We start from the raw sequence: 23,996 nt of genomic DNA, 5'->3' as shown, positions 1-23,996 counted from the left end.
TTTATTATCATGCTAGCTAGCCACAAATGTCAGAGACTTTCACAAATTATTATCCTCTTAAGATAAATATCTTTGAAATCAAATGAGTGTGGAAACGCGAGGAACATGTATTGTTATACTGATGAATTTGTTTGTCATGTTTTTCTGCTGAGCTCCACATTAAAGACTCACCTGGGCAATCACACTGTTCCAGTGTATTGTTAAGCGGTACTGTATGACTGAATGACAGATGCTGTAGTTACCTAAACTTTAAAGGAACACACACTCAAGTCAGATGAATAAAAATCAGACGATTATATAGTAATATAAAAGAAAATCTTCCCAGATTACAGTGTTATCAGCACTGACCAAATAGGGTGTACCAGGGTGCACTTCATGTTATACTACCGAAAACCTATTTCCTCTCGTGTGCTCCAAAACTTGGCAGCATCTCCCTCATTGATATTTTAGACACAGTAGCACCTTTCTCAACTCACATTCTTTCCTCGACTCCATCGGCTCCATGGCTCAACTCTCCACTTTCTCATGAACAAAGAGAGGACGGTTTGAGAGGACGCCTCAGTTTTCCTGGTTTTAAAAAGATCTCAGAGCAGAATTTTGGTTAGCTTAAGAAGACAGAACATTGCTCTGATTCACTCGGCTTCACTCCAGTGATCAGAAGTGATTACTGAAGTGAATCCAAATGAAACGGGCCCATCGTCTGCACGGTGGCGCCAGGCAGAAATTGAGAATCATGCTGCCTGTAAATCAGATTTTCTCAACATGCCTCTTGCAAAATATGCCTTGATACAAAAGTACAAAAAAATATTCCAAACCAGCTTTGAGGTATCAGAGTATGCAACAGCACAGTGAGGCATGTGCTGTATGTTTTATCCTCATCATACTGAAACAAGCATGTAATGCCCCTCAGCTGTCAAGTACACCCCCCCATTAGTATTTCCACAGTCCATCCTCTTTAGAGTAGCAGCATTAAGGTGTGTGCACTTTGAGGCACGCCCGCAGATAGATGTGATGACATCTAGTTGTGGCTCACTTTCATTTATTTAAGGGATTGATTAGATGCAAGGAGAGCAGATAAATGTGCTGGAGAGGCACCTTCATTTGAGAAATTGCCATATAGTCAGTACAGAATATGAGACGGACTGAACATTTTTCTCCTCAAGATGCTTTTAGGGAGCTAGTGGCGTCGTGGCTTTGCGAGCAGTCGACCAAGTTAGTGTCATGCTGAATGTTTGTTCTATAGTATACAGTTGGCCCAAAAACCTATGTAAAGAAACTTTACCAAATATCTGAAAAAATCTTCTTTTTTCCCCACATGAGAGATAATGTGTCAGTTTGATTTAAATATATATATTTTTACTTGTTTTATTTTGTTTTTTTCAAGCCGTCTTAGTTTGAGATGTTATGCTTAGTGTTATAACATGATACTGAGACATGTTTCAGTCAGTTATTTGCTAAGGTTGTTGTGTCCATACTGCCCCCTTCTGTCTCCTCTAGTATGGAAGGCATCTGTTGTTATCAACAAAACAACAGCATCTCTATCAACTCAGAAGGAAAGGGTAACATATTTTCCAAGGAGTAGTCTAACAGCATTAACCTTGACGCTACTAAAATTCTAATGAGCATAAGCATAATTTGTACAATTTAGATTAATATATAAACATTGTTTGTTTTTTAACTTCTTTTCATTCTTGTGGAAATGATAAATATCTAGGGATTTCGCACTTTAGCATTTATACAGAGCAGACTTTGTGTTGTTTACCACTAGTATGACATTGTTTAAACATGATGAAAGAAAAATCAATTTTCTACAAGTACTAAATGTGATTCAGTTAAGATTCCAAATTGAAAACAGTGTTTCCCCAGGGTTCTTTAGAAAGCCAGTGGATAGTGCACACACAACATCCTTTTGTGCACACTATTTACCCCTGGATTGCTCCAGGCTAATGTCTCAATAATTTTCACTCCTTTCTCAGGTCCTTCCCACAAAGGACTTAACTAATGATCCATGGACAAAATGAAGCATTTAAATTTATTCATTAATCATTCATCTCCAGCTCATTGAAAATGCTAAACTTCCACAAAATTAAGATTGAATATTGAAAAGTGATTGAGGGAGACAGCTTTCAGTGAGTGAAGAGAGCAGAAGAGTGTGGGCTGCAATAACAAAAAATAGATTCTTTGGAGAGACGACGGGCTTCGCATGGGCATGGTCAAGGTGGCCAAGGTGTACTAAGTGCTAGTTAAGGTCATGGGGTTTCACTAGTTGTAATTAGATCTTGGGATCTGGAGAAGCGTAGAATTTCTGTCAACACTGCCTGTAATTATTCTCTTTTCCAATTAATGGTGACATAGATTAATTATCTGATGAGGCAAAGCCAATTGCAATCATTCACCCAGCTAAAATTAGATCAGTCCTGACAGCAGCATGAAAGTCACCTGTTTCATTGTTATGGATTTGCTGCAAGTAAAGAGGGGGGAATAGTGAAGCGTGCTAGGGTAAGTAAGTTGTCTGGTACAGGTGAATGTCCAATTACACTGCTATTTGAACTGAAGGCATCTACTCATTGGATCCAGCGGCATCTGGATTGGCTTGTTTGTTCACCCCGTAGCATCATCAGCAGTAGTAGAGTCATCTGTCAAGGATTGTAGGAAGGCTGAGATAAGTTCGCTTTCCTCTGACATCTCCTCCTGTTGAAATAAGGCACAAACAGAATAAATGAAAACAGGCTAATTAGGAAAATGCTGCTTTTGTAGAAAGGCACCAATAAAGCATCTTCGTTTCATGTGTCTCCTGCGCACACAGTTGACGTGTCTGCAGCTGCGAGAGTAAAGTTACCGTCTTGTTCTTATTTTTCGTCAGGAAGGAGAACAAGAGGCTCCTGGTGAACCGCGTCCAGGTTCAGTGCTCTTCTGTTTTAAAAACCTCAGCATCCAGTTTTTCTATTAAACTGCCTGGCACTGTCAACCAGCTTGGGAATCTGAACCAGCCTAGCCATGCAGAAATTCTCTGACTAACAATTATATCAGAAACAGGATCTTGGATTACTGTCCCCTGGGACTGGGGCAGTGGGCGTCTGCTCCAATCATTACTGGCCATTCAACAAGGCTCTGCACTGCTCTCTGCTGTTAGCCATTGTCAATTATGCCATCCCCAGTGTAAACTCGCAGAACACAAAGCTGAACTGCCAGTTCTGGCAGGAGTGTAACAGGATGACAGCCCGCCACCCCACCCTCCCTACTCCTACAACACCCCCCTCCCCCACCCACTCCTACACACCCACCCTAGGGTTCCTTGGCCTCCCTTCCCTCAAGCTACTTTTGAACAAACTGCCATTTGGCTTCTTATTCCAGCACTATAACTGTGAAAGCGTTAACCTGACCTCTCTTATGTTCTGCTCGTGGGGTTAAGTGGACATGATGGATTAGCACAGGCCTCATCAGGATTCAGCCTGGTTTCACTGCAGTTACAACCAATGTCAGTTTTATTGATTCCTTTATTTCTATTAAACTGCCAGTTGATATTGATAAACTTTGACCCTGTCAGAAATACTAATTGTGTTATAGGAATTGTGAAGGTTTTAATATTTGGATAGGTGAAGTGATTATGCCTGCTCGTAATCTCATAAGGCATTTAAAGTTGAGCTCAAAAGGTCTTTATTTTGTTTTTTTGTTCCATGTGTACTTTTTGGAGGATAGAGCCTGATCTGGACTCTTCATCAGGAGCCTGTTTAAAGTGAGTGCTGCCTGCTCTGATGGACCCTGTGCTGAGCTGTGACGGGTGACGGTGTGGTGCGCTTGAATACACCAGCTCTTTTGTCCTTCACACTCTGCAGCTCTCTGATAGCTCCTCCCCCTGTGCCCCATTCCTCCCTGCCTTGAGCTGTGATCTGCTGGGGCCTTTTGAGGCTGGGCCGCTGAGACATGGCTGCTTCCAGTAATGTCTGGACCAGAACCCATCGAAAAGAAGAAAAAAAATATATGCCAAGCAGTCAGAGGAGGAGAAACTGAGAAGGAAACCACCTGATAGCACTTTACTAGGTATCCTCCTGGAAAGCCTCCAATCAAAATCAGAGCGTATTTTGCCTGCAGCGTATCTGCTAAATTTGTTGTTGGATCAAATTAAGTGACAAAAACAAAATAAGAATTTTACACAAAAACAACAGCTTGCAACTGCCAAATATGGCTGTCGAGGGATTTAGGATATCCTACTGCCTAAGTAAAAAGGAAGTGAAAAAGTGGAAGTAGTTCATACTATGGTTGCATGCCACCTGGCTCTGCAGTAATACTGGACAGGACATTTCATAAAGATTCATCACTGTCCCTCTGTCCGCTTTGACCTCATCGCACATCACAGCACAGATTAGACACCGATTATCCTCTAATTGAAGATCCTTACTTTTCAACCTTGCAGAATATGCTCCAACTCTTCGGCGAGACAGACAGAAGGTTATACTATTCACAAAAAAGCTGTAAGGCATGGACATCTTCCATGTGTTGTAATGAACTCTGAATTAGATGCAAAGTGTAAAAAAAGAAAAAGAAAGAAAAAACAAAAACGGGCTCGAATCTTAATGCAATGTGACAACACATGTATACAGACAAAAAAGAGAGGCAGAGCTAGCCTTAGACACAGGGTCACCCAGAAGGCACCGTAGCACACGCACATCATCCATCACATCAGTCTGTGATCTGATAAGTAAATGTACAGACTGCATTGTAAGAGTGGTGTCTTAAACTCCGCCATAGCAGTGACGCACAAAGCCTTGGTGGATGTTTGCCTGGCTGCTCTTGCTTGTCAAAGAAGACACAAGGCAACTGACTAGCCGGATGAGGCTCAAACAATGCCAAGCATAACATGGAGTTACTGTAGTATGCAAAAGAATATGCTGCCATCCGGTAGAATACCTAGACCGGGATGAAAGTTGAATAAAAGGATTTGCCATTTAAATGAATGGTGACAGTCGGTGCAGTTTTCCAGCCTGTTTTACATGTATATGTACAAATACCTGGGCTGTTTTTATTTTCCAGTCGGTCTCTTGAGAAAGAGCCTGGCACCGGTCCAGTTCAGCCTGGCTGTAGAGGCTGCGTTGTTTGAAGTATTTCACCAAAGCTTTGTGCATCCTCTTCTGCAACAAAGAGAGCTAGGGGGAGAGAAGGCAGAGAAAAGGAATTGGTAAGGCAGGAGAGGAAATTAATGGCAGTGTTCAAGAAGAATGATGGAGGGGAATAGAGAAAGCAGTCAATAGCCCATTCTGCAGTACACGGGCCTGACAGGAATTTCACAGTCTCTTGGTTTCTCTGCCCACTCGTGTGCACTCATCAGAATCCAGTCACATCTGGCTGCCAGGATGGGGGGTTAATTTTCTCTAAATGCTTCAGCAGTTTTGTTCTAGCCGAGGCAAACTCTGTGACTGCAAAGCTGATGAGTAAAATATTTCTACTTCACCCAGTTTAACTTTATACCAATCCCCTCAAGACATATTTTACACATACACACAGAGTCATGAACCCCCCACTGAAACCAGAAATTATTCCTAGTCTCTTGGAAAGACATGCTGCTTGCTTTATTATTTGAACACAGTTTCAAGCAAAGAGGTTTAAATTCTGATAGATGCCATTGCTTTTCTTCCCCCTCCATCTCTCTACTCTTCCTACAAAGCTTATCATTGCTTGGCAATGTGTTCCCCAGTGCATTGAAAACTAAAGCGAATTAGCTCAGTCATCAGCTCCTGAAGAAAAGACAATAACAAGAATGCTCTTTATGGTGTACCCTGTTAAAACCCAGGAGCTGAAAGCCTCTACATAAACAACGCTGTGCTTACTTGTACAGTAGATTCAAAAGGATATTGATAACAGAGATGCTGGGACATGCTATAAGATGTTAATTAATCATGTATCTTTTAATATACAACTGCAAATTAGGAATACTTGAATGTCTTTACACTTTTTCATGAGCATTCTGATGTAAATACATTTGACATGACGAAATTTCTGTCTTTAAAAGAAAAACTACCAACTCTAATATTAGATTAATTAAATGAGTCTTCATTAGTCAGTTAATAAATATAATTCACTTTTCATACCACATATGTGCTTTATTTTGTGTTGTGAGACTGACTGTAATAGTTAAAATCTAGAATATTTTTGCTTCTGTACTGGTGTTAAAGCAATATGATTATTTAGCTCAGAAAGTTACACATTTATATGCCTAATAATTTCTCCAATTTAGGCTTTAACCTGTCTTGATTGACAATGGCAATAAATTTAATGAATACAGACTCTTTTATTATTGTTATATTATTAATTCAATAATAAAAAAAGAAAGAATCAACATTACGCTAAAAGAACGGTGATCATTTAGTTAAGGAAAACAAATTCAATCCATAATTCATTACAAACAAAGGCCAGGTCTAACTCTTAGGACAAAGTGCTCATCTAGGTAATGGCCCTGTAGTATTAAACGACTATAAATTATATATATATATATATATATATATATATATATATATATATATATATATATATATATATATATATATATATATATATATATATATATATATATATATATATATGTAAAATAAAATGGAATAGTAACTTATATTCCACTGCTGACTACTATTAAAGGCAGGTAGTTGTTACCAATTCACTCTATATACAGAAATAAGATTAACACTAAGTGCTTTGTCCAATGAAATATAGTAAAAAGCAGCTTATGAGCTTAATAATGATTATAAACCTGCATTTTACCATGTGACTGCGGAGGGGGGAAAGTGAAAAATTACAATATTTTGCACTTTAACTTTCTTTGTTTTAGCATGTTTTTACATGTATGGCTTTGGATGGACAATGTCGTGGGGAATAACTTCATATTAGCGGTAATCTTTTATATTTGTCCGCATATCTCAGCATATTAAGACATGTTCTGCTATGTAGCAGCTGTCCTGAACACCAAGTGAAGATTGTTTTAGGTTTGCCACTTGAACTACTTCAAGTGATGCCTGCTGTCAGCATTATACTGCTAGATCCCAAAATGTTTGGATAGTGGCACAATTTTCACTATTTTGCCCAAATACACCACCGCAGTAGACTAAAAATGACTCAATAAAACACAGACTCTAAGCTTTACTTCAAGGTTCAAGTTCTACCTTAAAGGCTGAGAAATGTCCTTTTATATATATATATATATATATATATAGTCCCATATTTTAAGGGCTAATTGCAATTTAACAAATCAACATAAATACATTTTGGTTTCAATAATTGTTAATAACATTTATCTCCTTTGGTATGAATTAACTGCCTGAACTCTGACTTTTTTCTTTTCTTTCTTTTTTTTTTTTTTTGCCAGGCTTCAAATTTTTACTTTGTTTTCAGGGAGTAACATGCAGCTCCACAAAGTAGAGGTCAAGTGAGTTACCTTCAGAAGCTGCTGGGCTGCTTTCTTAGTATACTTTGGATCACTGTCTGTCTCTACTGTGAAGCACTGTAAAGCCAGCTCTGCAGTACTTGGCTAAATCTGAGGGGGATTTAGCTCTGTCCACTTTAGAATGAATCCAGATACTTTTAGTTTCAGTGACGTCATCAGCAAACACTGGTGACCCAGTGCTACTGGAAATCGTGCATGCACATATGTCACACTGCCTCCAGTGTGTTTTACAGGTGATATTTTATGACTGGATCACAAACTATCCCAAGCGTTCCATTACAATATTCTGGTACAGGTTAATCTTGGTTTCATCTGTCCAGTGAATGTTGCTGCAGAACTGCTCTGGCTTTTATTTATTTATTTTGGCTAAGTATAATATAGCCTTTTGTATTCTTGAGGCTGATTAATAGCTTTCACCTTGTGGTGAACAGTCTTTATTTGCCCTTGCCCTTCTCTTTATGGTAGACTTGGAAAACTATATAACTACCTCCTGATGAATGTTCTTCTGTTGTTTTTCTTTGTTCGTTTTTTCCTAAACGGTATTTTCTTTTCCTCAGAATTTACCAAACCAGTTTATCTGGCCAATCTCAGTGTTCTCAGTAACACTGTGATCAATTTATTTTGCAACCTAAGAGTGGGCTGTTTTACTTGTACTCAGAGACAAAGAGACCTTTGACTACATATTGTTGCTTCACAGGCTACCCAAAACCTTTATCTGCTTAATTTGTGAAGAAATAACCAAAGAATATTGCACATCTATTCAATTACTTTAAAAGTACTGAAAGGTGAAACTTTGTATATAAATTCCTCCATGACAGTTAAAGTAGTATTTATGCTTAGGGTTAGGGTTTGAAAATGATGAAAACCGTGTCACTGCCCACAGTTTCCATACCTAACTATATTTCAGTGATACCTTAGAGATGAGTTTCATTGTGCCCCTCAGTTAAATTTAATAAAAGAGATTATGGACTCTGAAAAACACAAATGACTGGCATCTCACTCACTTGCACTAATGTACTGATCTCTCAAATGATCCTGACAATGTTAAATGCATTTACCTTGTTGCCTCCAGTTATAAACGAATCAATTAAGAGCACTCACATTGTGTAACATATGTACTAACTGGGACACAATATGCAAGCATTATACAGATAATTGGAAATTTAAAACAGGAAGGAAATGCATTTGAATGTGTCTGTATAAATCAGATTAAATGATTAAATGTGTTAGGCCGACATCTACATTTCAGAAACATTGCTGATTATGAGCTTGTTATACCAAAATAATAACAAAGAAAAACAACTAAATTTAGCCATAAAACACTAGCCGAGAGGCTGCTGTTGTACAAGTGTGGAGTTGAAACAAACAAAAATGGTGAAGGCTGAATCCGGAGTAAAAGAAAATCAGGCTTTGATCATGAGCGTGGAAAATCCTGTCCACAGGATTTTATTTTTGCATGCATTTTTCACTTGATAACATTCATGCAGTTAGATGAGGAATTGCTCAAGTAAAGGTATTAGTCATTTTTGGAACAAATAATATGTATTTTTCATTGCAGGAACAGTGTGGCTTCTCCCTGGTGTTATGCTTGTCATGTGTAATTCTATTCTAGTTAAATAGTGTCAAAATCTATAAAGATTAAACAGTAAAATGCTGCTGAGTTGTCTCCCTCAACTAGTCAGACCTCCAGTGCTATTTTAGCACTGTCTGATCCTGACCCGTGTTTGCTGCTGATCCTTCACCAATTACTGCGGTGAGCAGGGCAAATTTGTAACACGACGATGATAAGATTTTTCACCTCTGGCCACCTTACAAAACTATAATCAGGGAAATGTTGAAGTTATAGTATTTACATGTACCATCAACCTCTTGCTTTACTCCCCTTGCTGGAAAAACTATCATTACATTATGTCACATCCATCATCCTCCTCCACTCGAGTTATCTCATTATTAGACTGCTGCAGTAACCTCCTTACTGGTTGCCAAACTAAAACCTTAAAATGACTGCCTATATGCAAAGAAGTGGTGTCTGGTGCAAAGTAGAATACCACCAAATAAAACATGAAGGAACATAAGGCAAAGGTCTTAGGTCATGAAACAACAATAACAGAAGAAGGAGGGGAACAGATAGCAAGGTTATATAAAATGTACCTGTGTGGAGTAATGAAAAGATTTATGTGCGCTGTTTTTCTCACTCAGTGCAGACACAGACTCCTGTTTGGCCTCCATGAGAATCTTCCTAAGGTCTTCATACCGGCTTGCCAGCTGTTTGTTTTCCTTTAGCGCAATTTTAAGTGCTTCCTGAAAGAGCATGAGAAAATAAGTTTAGGATCAAATATTAAGTGTTTACAGTAACTATGTAAAATCACCCAAAATTAGCATACAGTATACTGCAGACCAGTATTATAACTACTGTGACATACCTGCACTACATCGTCAACATTTTGCCATCTAAAACATTGATTCAGATTAAGTGTGTCAGTATTGGATACTTGCCCAATACTAGTTTCTTTGTTTGTTTGTTTTCTTAAGTCTGCATACCTTACTCCAGTGGGAGTCAGGAATTATTTTGATGTAACAACTTAACCACAGATTATAGTGAAACTAACCAATAAAACTTTAGCAGTTACATAGTGGGTGATACTTATACTGACTCATAAGGGTGGTATCAACACCGACACCAATATGGTGTTTCACCTCCAACTGTTGACAGTAATTTACAAAAATGCAAAGTATCGGTAGGGCTAGTTCATCAGATTGCTTGTAGGAGAACTGGCAGCATCATTACATATACAAAATAGATACTGAATAATTACACTGATTCTTGTTTAAGAGACTCTCACAGCTCTACAGAAAAAAAGATTATATATAAATATAGTGAAGCAAGATATAATATAGAGCACTTTGAGTGCTGTACAGTAAGCCCCTGCTGACCATTTAGAAGCTGCACCACTGACCTGCTTCGTGTGTGTGTGTATATAGTACGATAGGCAGTTTGTAATTGTGTTGTTAAATAAGGCGACATAAACAGTGGCCATACAGCGCCGTACGCTTTTCTGGGAAATCAAGCAAATAAATCACAGTGAGGATGCGTCTCTCTGCATGTCCCTTTTTCATTTGAACAATGTTTCCTGAGTACTGGATAAGGGTGTGAATATCTCAACTCTACCTGCAGACATAATGAAGTGTGTCTCTGCAGTAAAACAGAACAGCACTAAAGTGATGAGTTTAACCCAGCAGAAAGAGGGGCTGTAAACATGACAAATGCCTGCTATTGATTTCAGGTTTAATTACTCCATGCAGCACTGACAAAGCCCATCTGATGCTGTTGTGAAGTGTAAATGGAACAAATTACACTTCATTGCCCATAAGAAACTGATAGCGTCGGCAGTTTGCATTGTTTACTTTATCCTCGACAGACGACAAGCCCTGATCAAATCAAAAAAATAGGTGCCTTCCATGTGTGTGCAGTGTGCTTTGAATAGAGATCACCACAGATTTCTAACCAGTTAACCTATTTCAGCTTGATGTACCCTGCGTGTGCAACAACCACATACTGAAAAACAACCACATATGCTTCCAGCAGCTTTTAGTTATACTAACCTGCATCGGTTTCTGAAGAACAGGGGGGGATGGGGTCACATATTTTTAAATAAAATCTCATTTATAAAGGTTTCTATCATTCTGCTTCATGCACTGTGATTTCTGAATGCACACGCGCCCCGTGATGTTTTGCCACTGTACACATTATGCATGTTTCATATTGGTCCCAATGATTAGTGACCAATTTCCTTAGAACCTCAGTCTTGTCTCTGATCTTTTTATTTAGTGAGAAGTATTGTTGTTATATCATCTTATTTTGTCAAGTGAAAAAGACTAAACCCTTTTTTGCATGACTAACTTTTATCTGGCTAATGGGAGTTGTGTCTATGAGGAAGACTTCTAATTCTTAAATTGTCTCACGCCAACAACTTCTTTAAAGTTGCTGCACTTGGATGCATGGCGGCTTAAGCTCCATTGCCTTTTCTTGTTTTGAACTAATGCATTCTTGATCACCGTTTAATGAAACTATATACCACATGGCGATTTCACATTAGATAAGCCATGTGAAACCCCCATCAGCAAAGAGGCTCTGGCTGGGGCTGATAATCCTGCAGATGAAAACCTTACAATAAATAGGGGTTTCTCTTACAAAGGAGTGTTCAAATGCTTGCCATTTTGTGCACAGCAGAGTCACATTTTATTTTCAGACATAAATATAGCAAGGTCCAGATTATATGCTTATTTGATGTAGTGAACTGCGGGCTTACATTCAAACTGCTCTTGAAAATGTTGGCCTACAGGTAACAAAAAAAGAACACCGCATCTCACCACGACATGCATCATCAAATTCGTCCAGACAAAAGACTATAACAACAGTGAGTTGTCATTTGCGGAAAAAGCACTTAAACGAGATTGACCGTGGCTTGTAATTTTAATTGCACACAGCTCTTTTCTCTGTATCTTAAGGGAAGTATTGTGACAAGCAATGTGCTGACACTAATCCATAAACAAATAAGCAATGAGATGTTTTCTACAGCTTGTCTCTGATTTCACAGTATTTGACACAAAAGTCATGTATTAACAGAGAGTTATTGAGAAAAACATTTTTCTTTTTTCTTTTTTTTTTTTTACCTTGGTGTCTTCCATTTGCTTTTTTCTTGCTGTAACATGAGCGGTGTGTGTCTGCATGGATCGCTGTGTTCGTTGTTGGCAGTTATTAATATCAAACTGCAAGGTGCTCATAATGAGAGCAGCTGATTTGTTTCTGAACTCCAGCACATCAAAAACACTCCTGGAAGGAGAAATCAAACACATCAAATCACATAAAGCTAAATAATTGCAATAATTATGTTTTTTTTTTTTAAAGGTGGCACAATTTTTGAGCATTTAAGTCAAAGTACTAAGGAGGTTGTATATTAGCCTTTTTTCTTCCTTTCCTCACTCTAAGCTATTACACCTAGCACAACTTACTGAAGTTCTGCTATGACTTCTGGGATGTTTTCAGCTATTTTTTCCATTTTATCTGAAGCATCCCGGTATTCCTCACTTTTATTCATAAGGTTACTGATCCTTCCCACAGTGTCATCATATTTCTGTATAGCAGCGCTGTGTAAATCCTGTAAACAAAGAGTTGCATGAATTTACAAAAGTCTAAACCCTATTTTGTTGAAAGAAAGAGATTGTTTTGATACATAGCCATGACTAGCTTTGGCCTCAATGAGCTTTACAGAGTAAACCTGACTTAGCAACCTGCATCATGCACCTTTGTCCTTCTTACCTGAGCAGCTTTCAGATGATCGCATTGGAGGTCTTTCTCATTCTTAAGGTTGATTAATGTCTTCCTGTGTTCACATGAAATCCTTTCCAAATTGTCTATCATTTTTTTAATTTCCTATTTTAAAAAAAGAATAGTTACAAATGTACCTGCTTAAACTTTTGAAATGTTCCTCAACTATTATAAAGTTATTCTGCTACCTCCATTTTTGTCTCCAGGGCTTTTGTCACTGAGGATGCATCTTCAAATTCTTTCTGAAGTTGCTGATTCGTCAGCATTGATTTCCTTTGCTGTTGTTTAAGTTGCTCATCGAGATCTGCACACTGAGTCTGATGGAATAGAAACATGAAAGCCAGAATGTCATCACACTGACCTCAACAGGTGTAAACAACACCAGGAAATGGGAATGCACAAAGTCGATCAAACTGACTAAACTTTACTTCTGAAACACCTCATAAATATACCTTAAGTTGTTCCAGGGTAGTCCTCTGACCTGTCAGGTCTTTCCTCAGGTTTTCAATCTCTGTCTGTAGAGCACAGAAAGAGCATACAAAGAGGATGTGGTCTCACATTTTACACTGTAACCCATGAGCATTATACATATGTTGCCACTGACCCTGGCCCTCTCTTTCTCTGCGAAGGTTAGCTGCTCTTGTTCTTCGAGCTCAGCCTGAATGACACTGTGCCGGGATACAACTTGGGTCACTTCTTCCTCGGCCCTTTCCCACTTCTCGTCATTGTCACTGATTTTCTGGAGCATCTGTTTCCTCTCCTCACACATCTGCTTCACTGCTTTCTCGCTAACAAAAATCACCCAGTGAAGTAACGTCATACACACACAAGGACTACTGTACACAGTAATGATATTTATGAAAAGGTGATGCATGTTCTGGCTTTTCCATGGTACCTCTCCAAAATTTTTGTCTTGTAGTTTTCCACACTCTGTTCATACTGCATGTTTTCTTTACGGAGAGCTGCAAAAGTTTTGCGTTTTGATTCAAGTTGTTCTTCTATGCGGGAGACTTCTGCTTCCCCATTCAGTTTCTGTGGATAACATAGAAAGACGAACTTCATGGACCAGTGTTAACGCAAACTTGTTTTATACTCATGGTTTTAAGTGAAATGTTCTTGATATTTGTTTCAATTGCAGAGAAAAAAAGGAGCACACTACTCATTTTTAATGGCAGAGTACAAAGCGACAAAGATTCTGGAAGAGTTTGTCTGAATGTGTTAAAGGAAACTGCTTTTCCTGCTTTTCTACTGGGAATATATAAGACGTATCACTCTGTAACAGTCATTGCTCATTGACTCTGAAGGATAATTACATTTATGGAAAAACATGCACATAACTTCTATAGGAATGGCTATAAAGGAGCTGGTGGCTTTTTTTAGGTTTGGTGATATTAGCTTATACTGTAAAAAGGAAAATCATGCACCTTCCTTACTGGTAGAGCCTCAAAAGCTTGGGGAACTCAGAATTTTAACCGATTTCAAACTTCTTAGACTATAAACTTTGCACTGTCCATTTTCTTCCACTTTCACTGATTTCAGTTTTTAGATTCATTTTTTATGCTAGGGTTTGGGGACAACGCAGATAATTCTGTGGCTAACACTGCATACAGTCTTACCAAGTGAGCCATTGTGACAAACATAGGTAGCAATAGGGCCTCTTAAATGATGAGGAGATCTGCAGAGTATTCGTGACTTTGTAACATTTTTGTGGTTCTACTTACAGTTTTCGCAATATCTTCTTGCAGGGAAATTAGTTTTTCTTGTAACTTCTTATTCGTATGTATTTCACCCTCAATTTGAACATTTAACTGTGCAATCTATAAAAAAGGTTCAACAAACAACAGGGGGAAAAACATTAATATCATTACTCCTAAGTGCTAATAATTAGTATAAATATGGACTGTGTGACTTACTGTGTCGGTTTCAGTTTTCTCTAGCTCCATCATCTCAGGGATACACTGAGTTATAAGTGCACACTTCTCTTCTGCAAGAGCAATGGTCTTTTCAGCATCCTTTATTTCATCATGTAGACCATCATCCATCATCTTCAACTGATTTAAACTTTCCCTGGAAAAAAAATAAAACACTATTTTGTCTAGGAATATGCCCTCATTCAAAGAAATCAGTTATATATGATTCTATATATGTGTATAAGTATTATATAATTATTTTAGTGTATCAGGACATCAATATTATTTTCCCATGAAAAGAATTTATGTATGTACAAAACAAAGATGAAGATCTTTTAGCCTCAAATCGAAGATATTTTTTAAATATTTATATATTATTTATAGTCATTTAAATATTTAGCTGGAAAGTTTGGTATCATCAGCAAATAGCCCTGGGAGAAAACATTTAGGACCAAACAGAACCCTGGGGTATCCCATAAAGTATTCTCAACTTCTCAGACAGACGCCCATAATAAACATTAAAAAAAATAAAATAAAATCATAGAAAGATAATTACATTCTATGAAAAAGGTTAAAACTACAAGAATAAAAGTGACTTTGAAATGAAGACTTAATTGAAGATCTATTCTAATGTGTTTCTAGTGTGTTTCAGTGGATACTCACAGTTTTTTTGCCAGAGTATTCTTCAGTGCCAGTAGCTCTTGGTCTGCTGATATCTTCTCTTTTTTAGCAGCCAGCTCCATGTTTTTAAACCTATTCTGGGCTAACAGGAGATCATGCTGTATTTTTGAGCGAACGTCATTAGCCTAAAGAAGAGTGTGAGTCATGGGATTAGTATTTTTCAGAAATATGTTTCATGACGAATTTTACACATTTATATACAATAAAAGAAAACATGAAACTGTTATGAAATCATACTGTGAGTCTTTTACCAACAGGATCCACTGCTAAAAGCCTGACTGCACGCTTAGAAGGGTGTTTACATATTGAAACTTTTTGTCATCCAATCATTTCCTTTCTGCACAAAGTAAAAGCACATCTGCACATAAGCACTAGGCTTTAAGCACAGATTAGGTTGAATTTGGTCGCACTGTTTAATTCAATCATAAACTATAGAAAGTGGCAAGTGGAAAATGTACAGTGGGGCAAAAAAGTATTTAGTCAGCCACCGATTGTGCAAGTTCCCCCACTTAAAATGATGACAGAGGTCAGTAATTTGCACCAGAGGTACACTTCAACTGTGAGAGACAGAATGTGAAAAAAAAAAATCCATGAATCCACATGGTAGGATTTGTAAAGAATTTATTCGTAAATCAGGGTGGAAAATAAGTATTTGGTCACCTCAAACAAGGAAAATCTCTGGCTCTCACAGACCTGTAACGTCTTCTGTAAGAAGCTTTTCTGTCCCCCACTCGTTACCTGTATGAATGGCACCTGTTTGAACTCATCATCTGTATAAAAGACACCTGTCCACAGCCTCAAACAGTCAGACTCCAAACTCCGCCATGGCCAAGACCAAAGAGCTTTCGAAGGACACCAGGAAAAGTATTGTAGACCTGCACCAGACTGGGAAGAGTGAATCTACAATAGGCAAGCAGCTTGGTGTGAAAAAATCAACTGTGGGAGCAATCATCAGAAAATGGAAGACATACAAGACCACTGATAATCTCCCTCGATCTGGGGCTCCACGCAAGATCTCATCCCGTGGGGTCAAAATGATCATGAGAACGGTGAGCAAAGATCCCAGAACCACACGGGGGGACCTGGTGAATGACCTGCAGAGAGCTGGGACCAAAGTAACAAAGGTCACCATCAGTAACACACTACAACGGCAGGGAATCAAATCCCGCAGTGCCAGACGTGTTCCGCTGCTGAAGCCAGTGCATGTCCAGGCCCGTCTGAAGTTTGCCAGAGAGCACATGGATGATACAGCAGAGGATTGGGAGAATGTCATGTGGTCAGATGAAACCAAAGTAGAACTTTTTGGTATAAACTCAACTCGTCGTGTTTGGAGGAAGAAGAATACTGAGTTGCATCCCAAGAACACCATACCTACTGTGAAGCATGGGGGTGGAAACATCATGCTATGGGGCTGTTTTTCTGCCAAGGGGACAGGACGACTGATCCGTGTTAAGGACAGAATGAATGGGGCCATGTATCGTGAGATTTTGAGCCAAAACCTCCTTCCATCAGTGAGAACTTTGAAGATGAAACGAGGCTGGGTCTTCCAACATGACAATGATCCAAAACACACCGCCCGGGCAACAAAGGAGTGGCTCCGTAAGAAGCATTTGAAAGTCCTGGAGTGGCCTAGCCAGTCTCCAGACCTCAACCCCATAGAAAATCTGTGGCGGGAGTTGAAAGTCCGTGTTGCTCAGCGACAGCCCCAAAACATCACTGCTCTCGAGAAGATCTGCATGGAGGAATGGGCCAAAATACCAGCTACTGTGTGTGCAAACCTGGTAAAGACCTATAGTAAACGTTTGACCTCTGTTATTGCCAACAAAGGTTATGTTACAAAGTATTGAGTTGTATTTTTGTTATTGACCAAATACTTATTTTCCACCCTGATTTACGAATAAATTCTTTACAAATCCTACCATGTGGATTCATGGATTTTTTTTTCACATTCTGTCTCTCACAGTTGAAGTGTACCTCTGGTGCAAATTACTGACCTCTGTCATCATTTTAAGTGGGGGAACTTGCACAATCGGTGGCTGACTAAATACTTTTTTGCCCCACTGTAAATGAACACAATTCACTCTTTGAGGATCATGAATATCACTAACAAATTAAAATTTCATTTTATATAGAAAGTGGATAAATACATCAACAAGCATGCAACCCAGAGCGTTTCCCTATTTGTGAATCACAAATAGAAATACAGAAGAACTCACAGGCTACTGAAAGTGAGCTACAAAAACTAGAATCATGGTGCAACTTTTTAGATTTTACATGAACACCCAGAATATGACAAGTGCTCTTATACTGTAGTAGTCAAAATGAATGAAAAAAACTTTACCCTTCCACACCTGTAAACTACAGTTGCAAACCCAAGTTCCAGTGACTAAACACGATCAATAAAATCACCCAAAATGCAACTCAGTTGTTATTTTTCATTCTGAAGTGTAACATAAAAGCACATTAATCTTGCTTGGATTTTGTACTTTCACATATTTGTGCTGTGTTAACAACACGTTTGTAGAATTCTTGGGAAATAACTCCACGAATCTTAATCTTCTACCAATATTGCATATTGAAAATGTGCAGATGTTTGTTTGAAATTACAAATAAATCCTATTACAGCCTACCTCCGCTTGTTTAGCGTCAATCTCATTTACGAGGTCTTTCTGGAGGTCGATTTTTTCCTTCACAATTGGAACTTGTTTTTTGGCAAAACTGATGTCCTTGTGTAGGCGCTGATTCAACCCCTCGGTGTGTGACAGTTTCTCTCGGGCTTGGTCAAGTTCCTCTCTTTCCACTTTCAGCTGCCACTTTAATTCAGTGATATCTCTAATGCAAGCCTCATGTTCTAAAAGTGTAATAGTCAAAAATTAATTAAAAAGCTTACTCAGTGAGTTTAAGAAGAAAAAAAAAATCGGCTACATCACAAGAAGCAGCAAGCAGTTCGATGAGGATGTGACACCTCATGGTCACTGACCTTTCTGCACAACATAAGCATGCTCTTTTTGCCTCCACAGTGAAATACTGTCCACTTTGCTCTCCAAAAACCTCTTCCTTTTTTTCTCTTTAAGCAGGGCTTCCTCTGCATGCTGCCGATCAGCCTCCAGCCGCTCAATCAGATACACAACCTCGCTGAGGACATCATTTATTTTCTTCAGTAGTGGAGATAATGGACAACTTTCTATGGGATAGGAAACTTATATTTCAACTACACAAACAATACAACAATAAATTTGTAAAGTCAGATTCCCAAAGCTATCTAATCTACACGTTTACCTCTTGCACAAATTGCAAAGCCTTCAACATACAAATCTGTAGACATCACAGAGTCAGAATCTGAGTCTCTGGATTGAAATCTGACAAAACAAGTTAACCTCATGTCACATTTCATACTTCATTTCATTTCATATTTCATTTCATATTAAAAAATAATGAAATACTTCACCTTAAAGTTTTGCTGTATTTAGCTTGTGATTGATATCTTCCAGACTGCCACAAATTAAAAGGGAAAATGCGTCTTTCAGTTTCTTTTAACACCTATCAGGATATTTGTGTTACAATCTCCCATCTGTTGGACCACTCAATGCCATTATTTTACCTGCTGACACCTGTTTTCCACTGTCATCTTAATCTCTTGGATATGGTAGATAATGCTGTTGACCCATGGTGAAGGACTGTTGAGCAAAGCACAGGTGCGACGTCTACCAGAGCAAACAGCTTGAAGATCTACTTGATCTTGAGACAGATAAAACAGCATACGGTCAGTAAAAGGCCAACCACATCTACAATCCATACACTATATATTAAATATTAAATAGCTACAACACAGTTTATCTCTTTTTCTTTATGAATAGACTCTGTTTATTTGAAGCAAACACTCGCTCAAATGAATGAATTAATTTTGGAAAAGTAATTAATAAAATTTATTTGGCTGTGAAAGCTGTTGTGTGCTTCTTTACTTGCACTTTGATTCTGGTTTTACAGACTGCAAAATACTGGGAGCATCAGTGAGAGAACAGAGAAGTCCTTTCAGTGTCTCAACACAAACCAAAGGGTGCAAATCTTGGTGGTGAAAGGACGCCATCTGGCTGTCACAAAGCGGTGCAGTTTACGAACCTGCACAAGTATTAAAGAAAGTCTTTTGATAAGCTAGTTCAGATGAATAAAGACTAAAGTGATGCTGTTTTTAAAAAATTAGCCTGCACACTGCCTCTTAACATACAGCGTTACTACAAATTCATTCCAAACATACAGTAAATTCACTTGACTACACTATATGTAAAAATGTATCCTGGTGTCTATTACAACAGTACAGTGTAGGCTCGAATGTTTCTGTGACGCTGGGGCTTAGTTTTAATCAGTGATTAATTAGCAGTCACAGAAAAAAAACGAGTTACACTTTCTAGGAAACATTCATTCATTTTTGGTATACCGTGCATTGAGTTGTAAACGTTTATATTCTTATTTATATCTTATTTTCTCCTGGCTGAGTTCAGTGCATCAGCAGAAGGCATTAGAAGACCAAAGAGTCAGTAAGATACCAAACTTTAACATTATCAAGTTAGTCTAGGATTATATGAAGAGACAATAGACAACAAGATGCCCTTAATTCAAAGAACTGTGGCACCAGTTCATCCCATTTTTAAAACAATATAACTGAAATAAAACAGTGACTGTGATGTCTGCTGCTTTGGTTTTCTGCACAGCCTTTTCCCTTTACTTTTCCTTTACATCTCCACAGAAGTCCAAATTCACTTCCAATTCCAGACTGTCCCAGTTTAGTTCACAATTATTTACTTATTTTTAATCTGAAAAACATTTCAAACAAATCTGCTTAAATAAAAGTGAAAGTTTCTTTTCTTTTTTAAGCCTATTGAATACACTATTCTTTCAGAGTCTGTGAGTATTTGTATTAAATAATCTTGATCTCAGTAAAGGCCAACTGTGTGCAACCTGTGTGTTGTATTAAAGGCAGTCATCCCATTTACTGCACTTTGAAGTGAAAAGTATTCGTTAGCCTTTTTTGAAAGCACGCTCTCTTTACTTTTAAAACCTAAAGCATTTTCTCAGCACAAAACATTTTTCATGACCACAACAACTGGTTTACTGCCCAAGGCTCTTTGACTCTGTAATTATGCAACAATGAGCACATGTTATTCAGTCCAACTTTATTTATATAGCGCCAGTTCATAGCAACGGTTGTGTAAAATGGCTTTAGAGCCAATTAGAGTGATCAGATGATCCCCTATCAGCAAGCACTTGGTGACAGGGGGGAGTAAGAACTCGCTTTTAACGGGATGAGATTCCAAGGATAACCATTCTTAGGAAGATGCTGTGACCAGTCAGTGAGTAAAGAGTGGAAAGAGAAGAGGGGGAAAAGGGGAGTACAGTGATGCCATGGACAAAAACTCACAGGGTCCCACTTTTGGGGGAGGAGTTAAAATCTCCACTGGTTGGTCTCATCCATTAGTTTGTATCACTTAGATCAAGTCTGAGCAGACCAAGACATCTTCTGAGCTCTCCTTGATCTGAGAGAACCTGTTAGATCTTTTCTTCTTATCCTTTAATTTTTTTTAATGTTAGTAAAGCTCAAACAGGAAAGTAGGGTTGAGAGCAAGGGGGAGTGGTGCAGGGCAGACTTAAACCCAGGCCCCTGCAGGCTTTTAGCACGTGGGTCACCCAGTCAAACAGGTGAGCTATAGCAGACCTTTTCTTGTTAACCTTCGGGGTACACAAGCACCAATGTAGGCTGAAAGTCATAGCTGGATTGTGGTTCCAGTCCTTTAGATGTGATAAACAGGTGAAGCCCATATGCAACAACAAATGCCCCCAGGGTTTTTCCTATGTATAAAGAGAAAATTGGCTTCAGTCAGGTTGTATGGTGTAGAGAAGACCCAAAAGCATGATGTAAGACCCAGTGAAAAGGCAAACCTTCAATAGTAATCAAAAATAATGATAATGATAATAATAACAATGAGGAGTGAGAGGAAAAACAATAGAACACAGAGAGCGAATAAACATATTACAAAAACAAGGGTCTAATCAAAACAAGAACCAAAATCTCAATAAATACTAAACAAGAATCCAAAGCACAACAAAGCCAAACCCTGACAGTATTAGCCGTCCACCAGAGGAAATATTTTTTTAATTGGGGTTTAATTTAGTCAAGCATAAAATACATTTTTGTTATTAAAAGCCAAAAACAGCAAGAAAATCCAAAGACGTCTATTAAGTAAGGTAACACGGACACTGACCAACCTTACCTATGCTTCACAGGAGAAAGTGTATGCCCTCGAGGGGTTTGCAAACTCGTCTCAACAACAAAAAGACTGAGACAGTGACATCTGCAACCTTTTCCACGTGACTGAGACCAGTTATCTTATCATGATGCTTCCAGAACAGCTTCTGAGTGAAGTAGCTCAGACTAAGTAAAGAGACTGGGGGAAAAAAGGGAAAAACTAAAAAGAAGACCATCTGCTGCTGAACAGCTGAGATGAATAATACACTCTGAAGTTGGATAGGAAGGTGCTAAGGCAATATGTCAGTGGTGGGCTGAATTAGCTCTAAATCATACTGGCAGGGTGTATTATAGCCATAGAGGAGGCCCATGTGAGCCTCACTTGCAGTGCCATTTTTGCCAATGATGTTAGATAGTGACATTTCTTCAACATCATTAAATATCATTACATTTACTCAGCATTTAAATAGCTCTGAGTGGTGCAGATGCTTAAGCACTGCCTGGAAGACTGCCTAACACATAACAAGCCTCTACATTTAAACAAGGTGTTAGCCTAAAAAAAAACACATCCACAACGTTATTAATTTAGACTGCTTGTTGTAACAGAGAATGTGTAGAGTTAAAGTGGATTTATTTGCAGGTGCATCGCTTCTCTTCTCACCTTGTTGACTTGGTCGTCCTTCCCTGGATGGGAATCTGAGGGGTTCCACGTCCGGCATTGCTGCAACTTCCCCAAAATGTATTAAAAAGAACACATCGCTGACTCTAAAGCAACTTTTCAGCGCACTGTAAAAGCGGGAGAGACATCAGTTAACCTTCATTGTCTAATCTAAACCTGGATCTTTAGCTCCAAAAAACAAAAAAATATAATTGGTAGCTAAATATTTCTGTTATAATAGATTTAATTCCTGTCGTTGAACTTTGGGTCAAAGTTGCGCTAACTGCAAGTTGATACCTTCACTCATCTCCGGATGCCGCTCTTTTAGCTAACGTTAAGTTAACGTTTAATTAACTGAGCTAATGACAAATTAATGAGCTAGGGGAGGTCGTTGTCATGGCACAAAGTGAAAGCGGAAAAATGAATGGCTATCAACTTACTTGTATTAATACGCTTCTGGCTGGCAGCCATCAGAGAACTGTCTTAAACTGTGATACTGCTCTTCTGAATTAAACACCTCGCAGCTGACCAGCAACAAATACAACTTGACCCTTCTTTAAAGTTTTCTTCGAATGAATCAACTAAAGTTGCTGTCAATCTTCTTCGAAGGTTGCTTAGCAACAAGGGGGCCTGTACGCTCGGGAAGGGCGAGTTACATTCAAGAGCAGCAGCTGTTTAGCTGCATGTGAAATTAGGTACTTTTTTATTTTTTTAAAACACATTATTTTTCTCAAAGGTGGGATTAATTTAAAATTCAAATTGTATTTTTTTTATGTTTTTAGGCGGTTATAGACACAGCAACCCTACTTCAGTAACCTATTTTCCAAGAATCCCACCGAAAGCGATACTTTTAAACACCACTCAGCAGCCATCTTGGAACGCACTTTGGAGAGTTATTTTGAAATTTCATATAAAATATGTGACCATTAAAACATAAGCCACTGAATTTATAAACTAACAGGCAAATCTGTTTTAAAAGAAACTGTTCAAAGATGATATCAAATCTGATAACGTTTGTTATGCCTGTGAAGCCATGTATGTAATATTGTACTATATAAAAGTAAAACTGAAACGCACTGAATTAGCATCACTGCTGCTATGCTGTTACCATATCATGTCTCTCTTAAAATGTGTTCGGTTGTTTTAACGATGAATAAACATTTTAGGACTTTCTAAAACTCTACACTTATGTTCAAAAATGTAATCTTTAACAGTGTAATATTTTATTGTTGTTTTTTTAATCGTTTTTTTTTTATTGTGTGTGTGTGTGTGTGTGTGTGTGTGTGTGTGTGGTGTAATGGCAGGGTAGTGTCTTTATTTAGGTTTTCCTTTTGTTAATATTTTATAATGAGGTTTTCGTTATGATTCACATAATCTCTGCCCTGAATAGCTCACAATCTTCTTCCATTTACATTTAAAGAAATTTAACATGAAAGCGCATATAAACATTAAAAACTAGAGTGCGACACAATCAGTACAATCAGAACAACTGAAAAGATAAACGCTAAAGTAAACAACAAACAAATGATGAAAAGAAGGCATGTTACAAAAACAGATTAAAAATAATAGTCAAAGGTGTTCTACCTATAGATATATTATTGCACTTCGGTCACCATTAACGCAACTATTTGTCCACTCTTGGTTTTATTAGCTTTGCACTTGTTTCATCTGCATGACGTCATCTTCTTTAAGCCACATGATGCCGCAACTTGCAAACGACTTAATGTATGCGTGTATATAACACC

The 23,996-nt window shown here is 38.2% G+C and overlaps 1 protein-coding gene across 4 annotated transcripts; it reads right to left on the bottom strand.

Moving 5' to 3' along the window:
* Positions 1-2,013: 2,013 nt before the first annotated feature.
* ccdc178 (coiled-coil domain containing 178) lies at positions 2,014-22,870 on the bottom strand. 4 transcript variants are annotated; one of them, XM_004542786.3, is made up of 20 exons: positions 22,692-22,870; positions 22,255-22,379; positions 18,954-19,090; positions 18,801-18,844; positions 18,632-18,711; positions 18,333-18,536; positions 17,983-18,203; positions 15,335-15,477; positions 14,675-14,828; positions 14,483-14,578; positions 13,657-13,793; positions 13,366-13,549; positions 13,214-13,276; positions 12,950-13,078; positions 12,753-12,866; positions 12,446-12,591; positions 12,107-12,266; positions 9,584-9,733; positions 5,010-5,144; positions 2,014-2,691 (listed from the first exon to the last, which is right to left on the bottom strand). In XM_004542786.3, the coding sequence occupies exons 2-20, from the start codon at positions 22,310-22,312 to the stop codon at positions 2,602-2,604; spliced, it is 2,445 nt and encodes an 814-aa protein (XP_004542843.3). In that variant the 5' UTR covers positions 22,313-22,379; positions 22,692-22,870; the 3' UTR covers positions 2,014-2,601. The 4 variants fall into 4 exon arrangements, with proteins under 4 accessions (XP_004542843.3, XP_004542842.3, XP_076732932.1 ...); XM_004542785.4 differs by lacking the exon at positions 2,014-2,691 and adding an exon at positions 3,641-3,944; XM_076876817.1 differs by lacking the exons at positions 2,014-2,691; positions 22,692-22,870 and adding exons at positions 3,641-3,944; positions 20,769-21,196 and having other exon boundaries at positions 22,255-22,384.
* Between the last annotated feature and the right edge of the window lie 1,126 nt (positions 22,871-23,996).

The sequence above is a fragment of the Maylandia zebra genome, linkage group LG18 (assembly GCF_041146795.1).
Source record: "Maylandia zebra isolate NMK-2024a linkage group LG18, Mzebra_GT3a, whole genome shotgun sequence".
NCBI lineage: Eukaryota > Metazoa > Chordata > Actinopteri > Cichliformes > Cichlidae > Maylandia > Maylandia zebra.
Note: the sequence above shows the minus strand (reverse complement) of the source record. Positions and strands in the feature narration are given on the sequence as shown.

Bases quoted from the DNA above. Each gene is read 5' to 3' on its own strand.
- ccdc178 (XM_004542785.4), bottom strand. From the start codon at position 22,312: ATGCCGGACGTGGAACCCCTCAGATTCCCATCCAGGGAAGGACGACCA. The intron at 13,079-13,213 runs GTATATTTATGA...CTATTCCATCAG, and splicing joins CTACCCTGGAACAACTTAAG to ACTCAGTGTGCAGATCTCGA. The intron at 5,145-9,583 runs GTACATTTTATA...CTCTCCCCCTAG, and splicing joins CTTTTCATTACTCCACACAG to CTCTCTTTGTTGCAGAAGAG.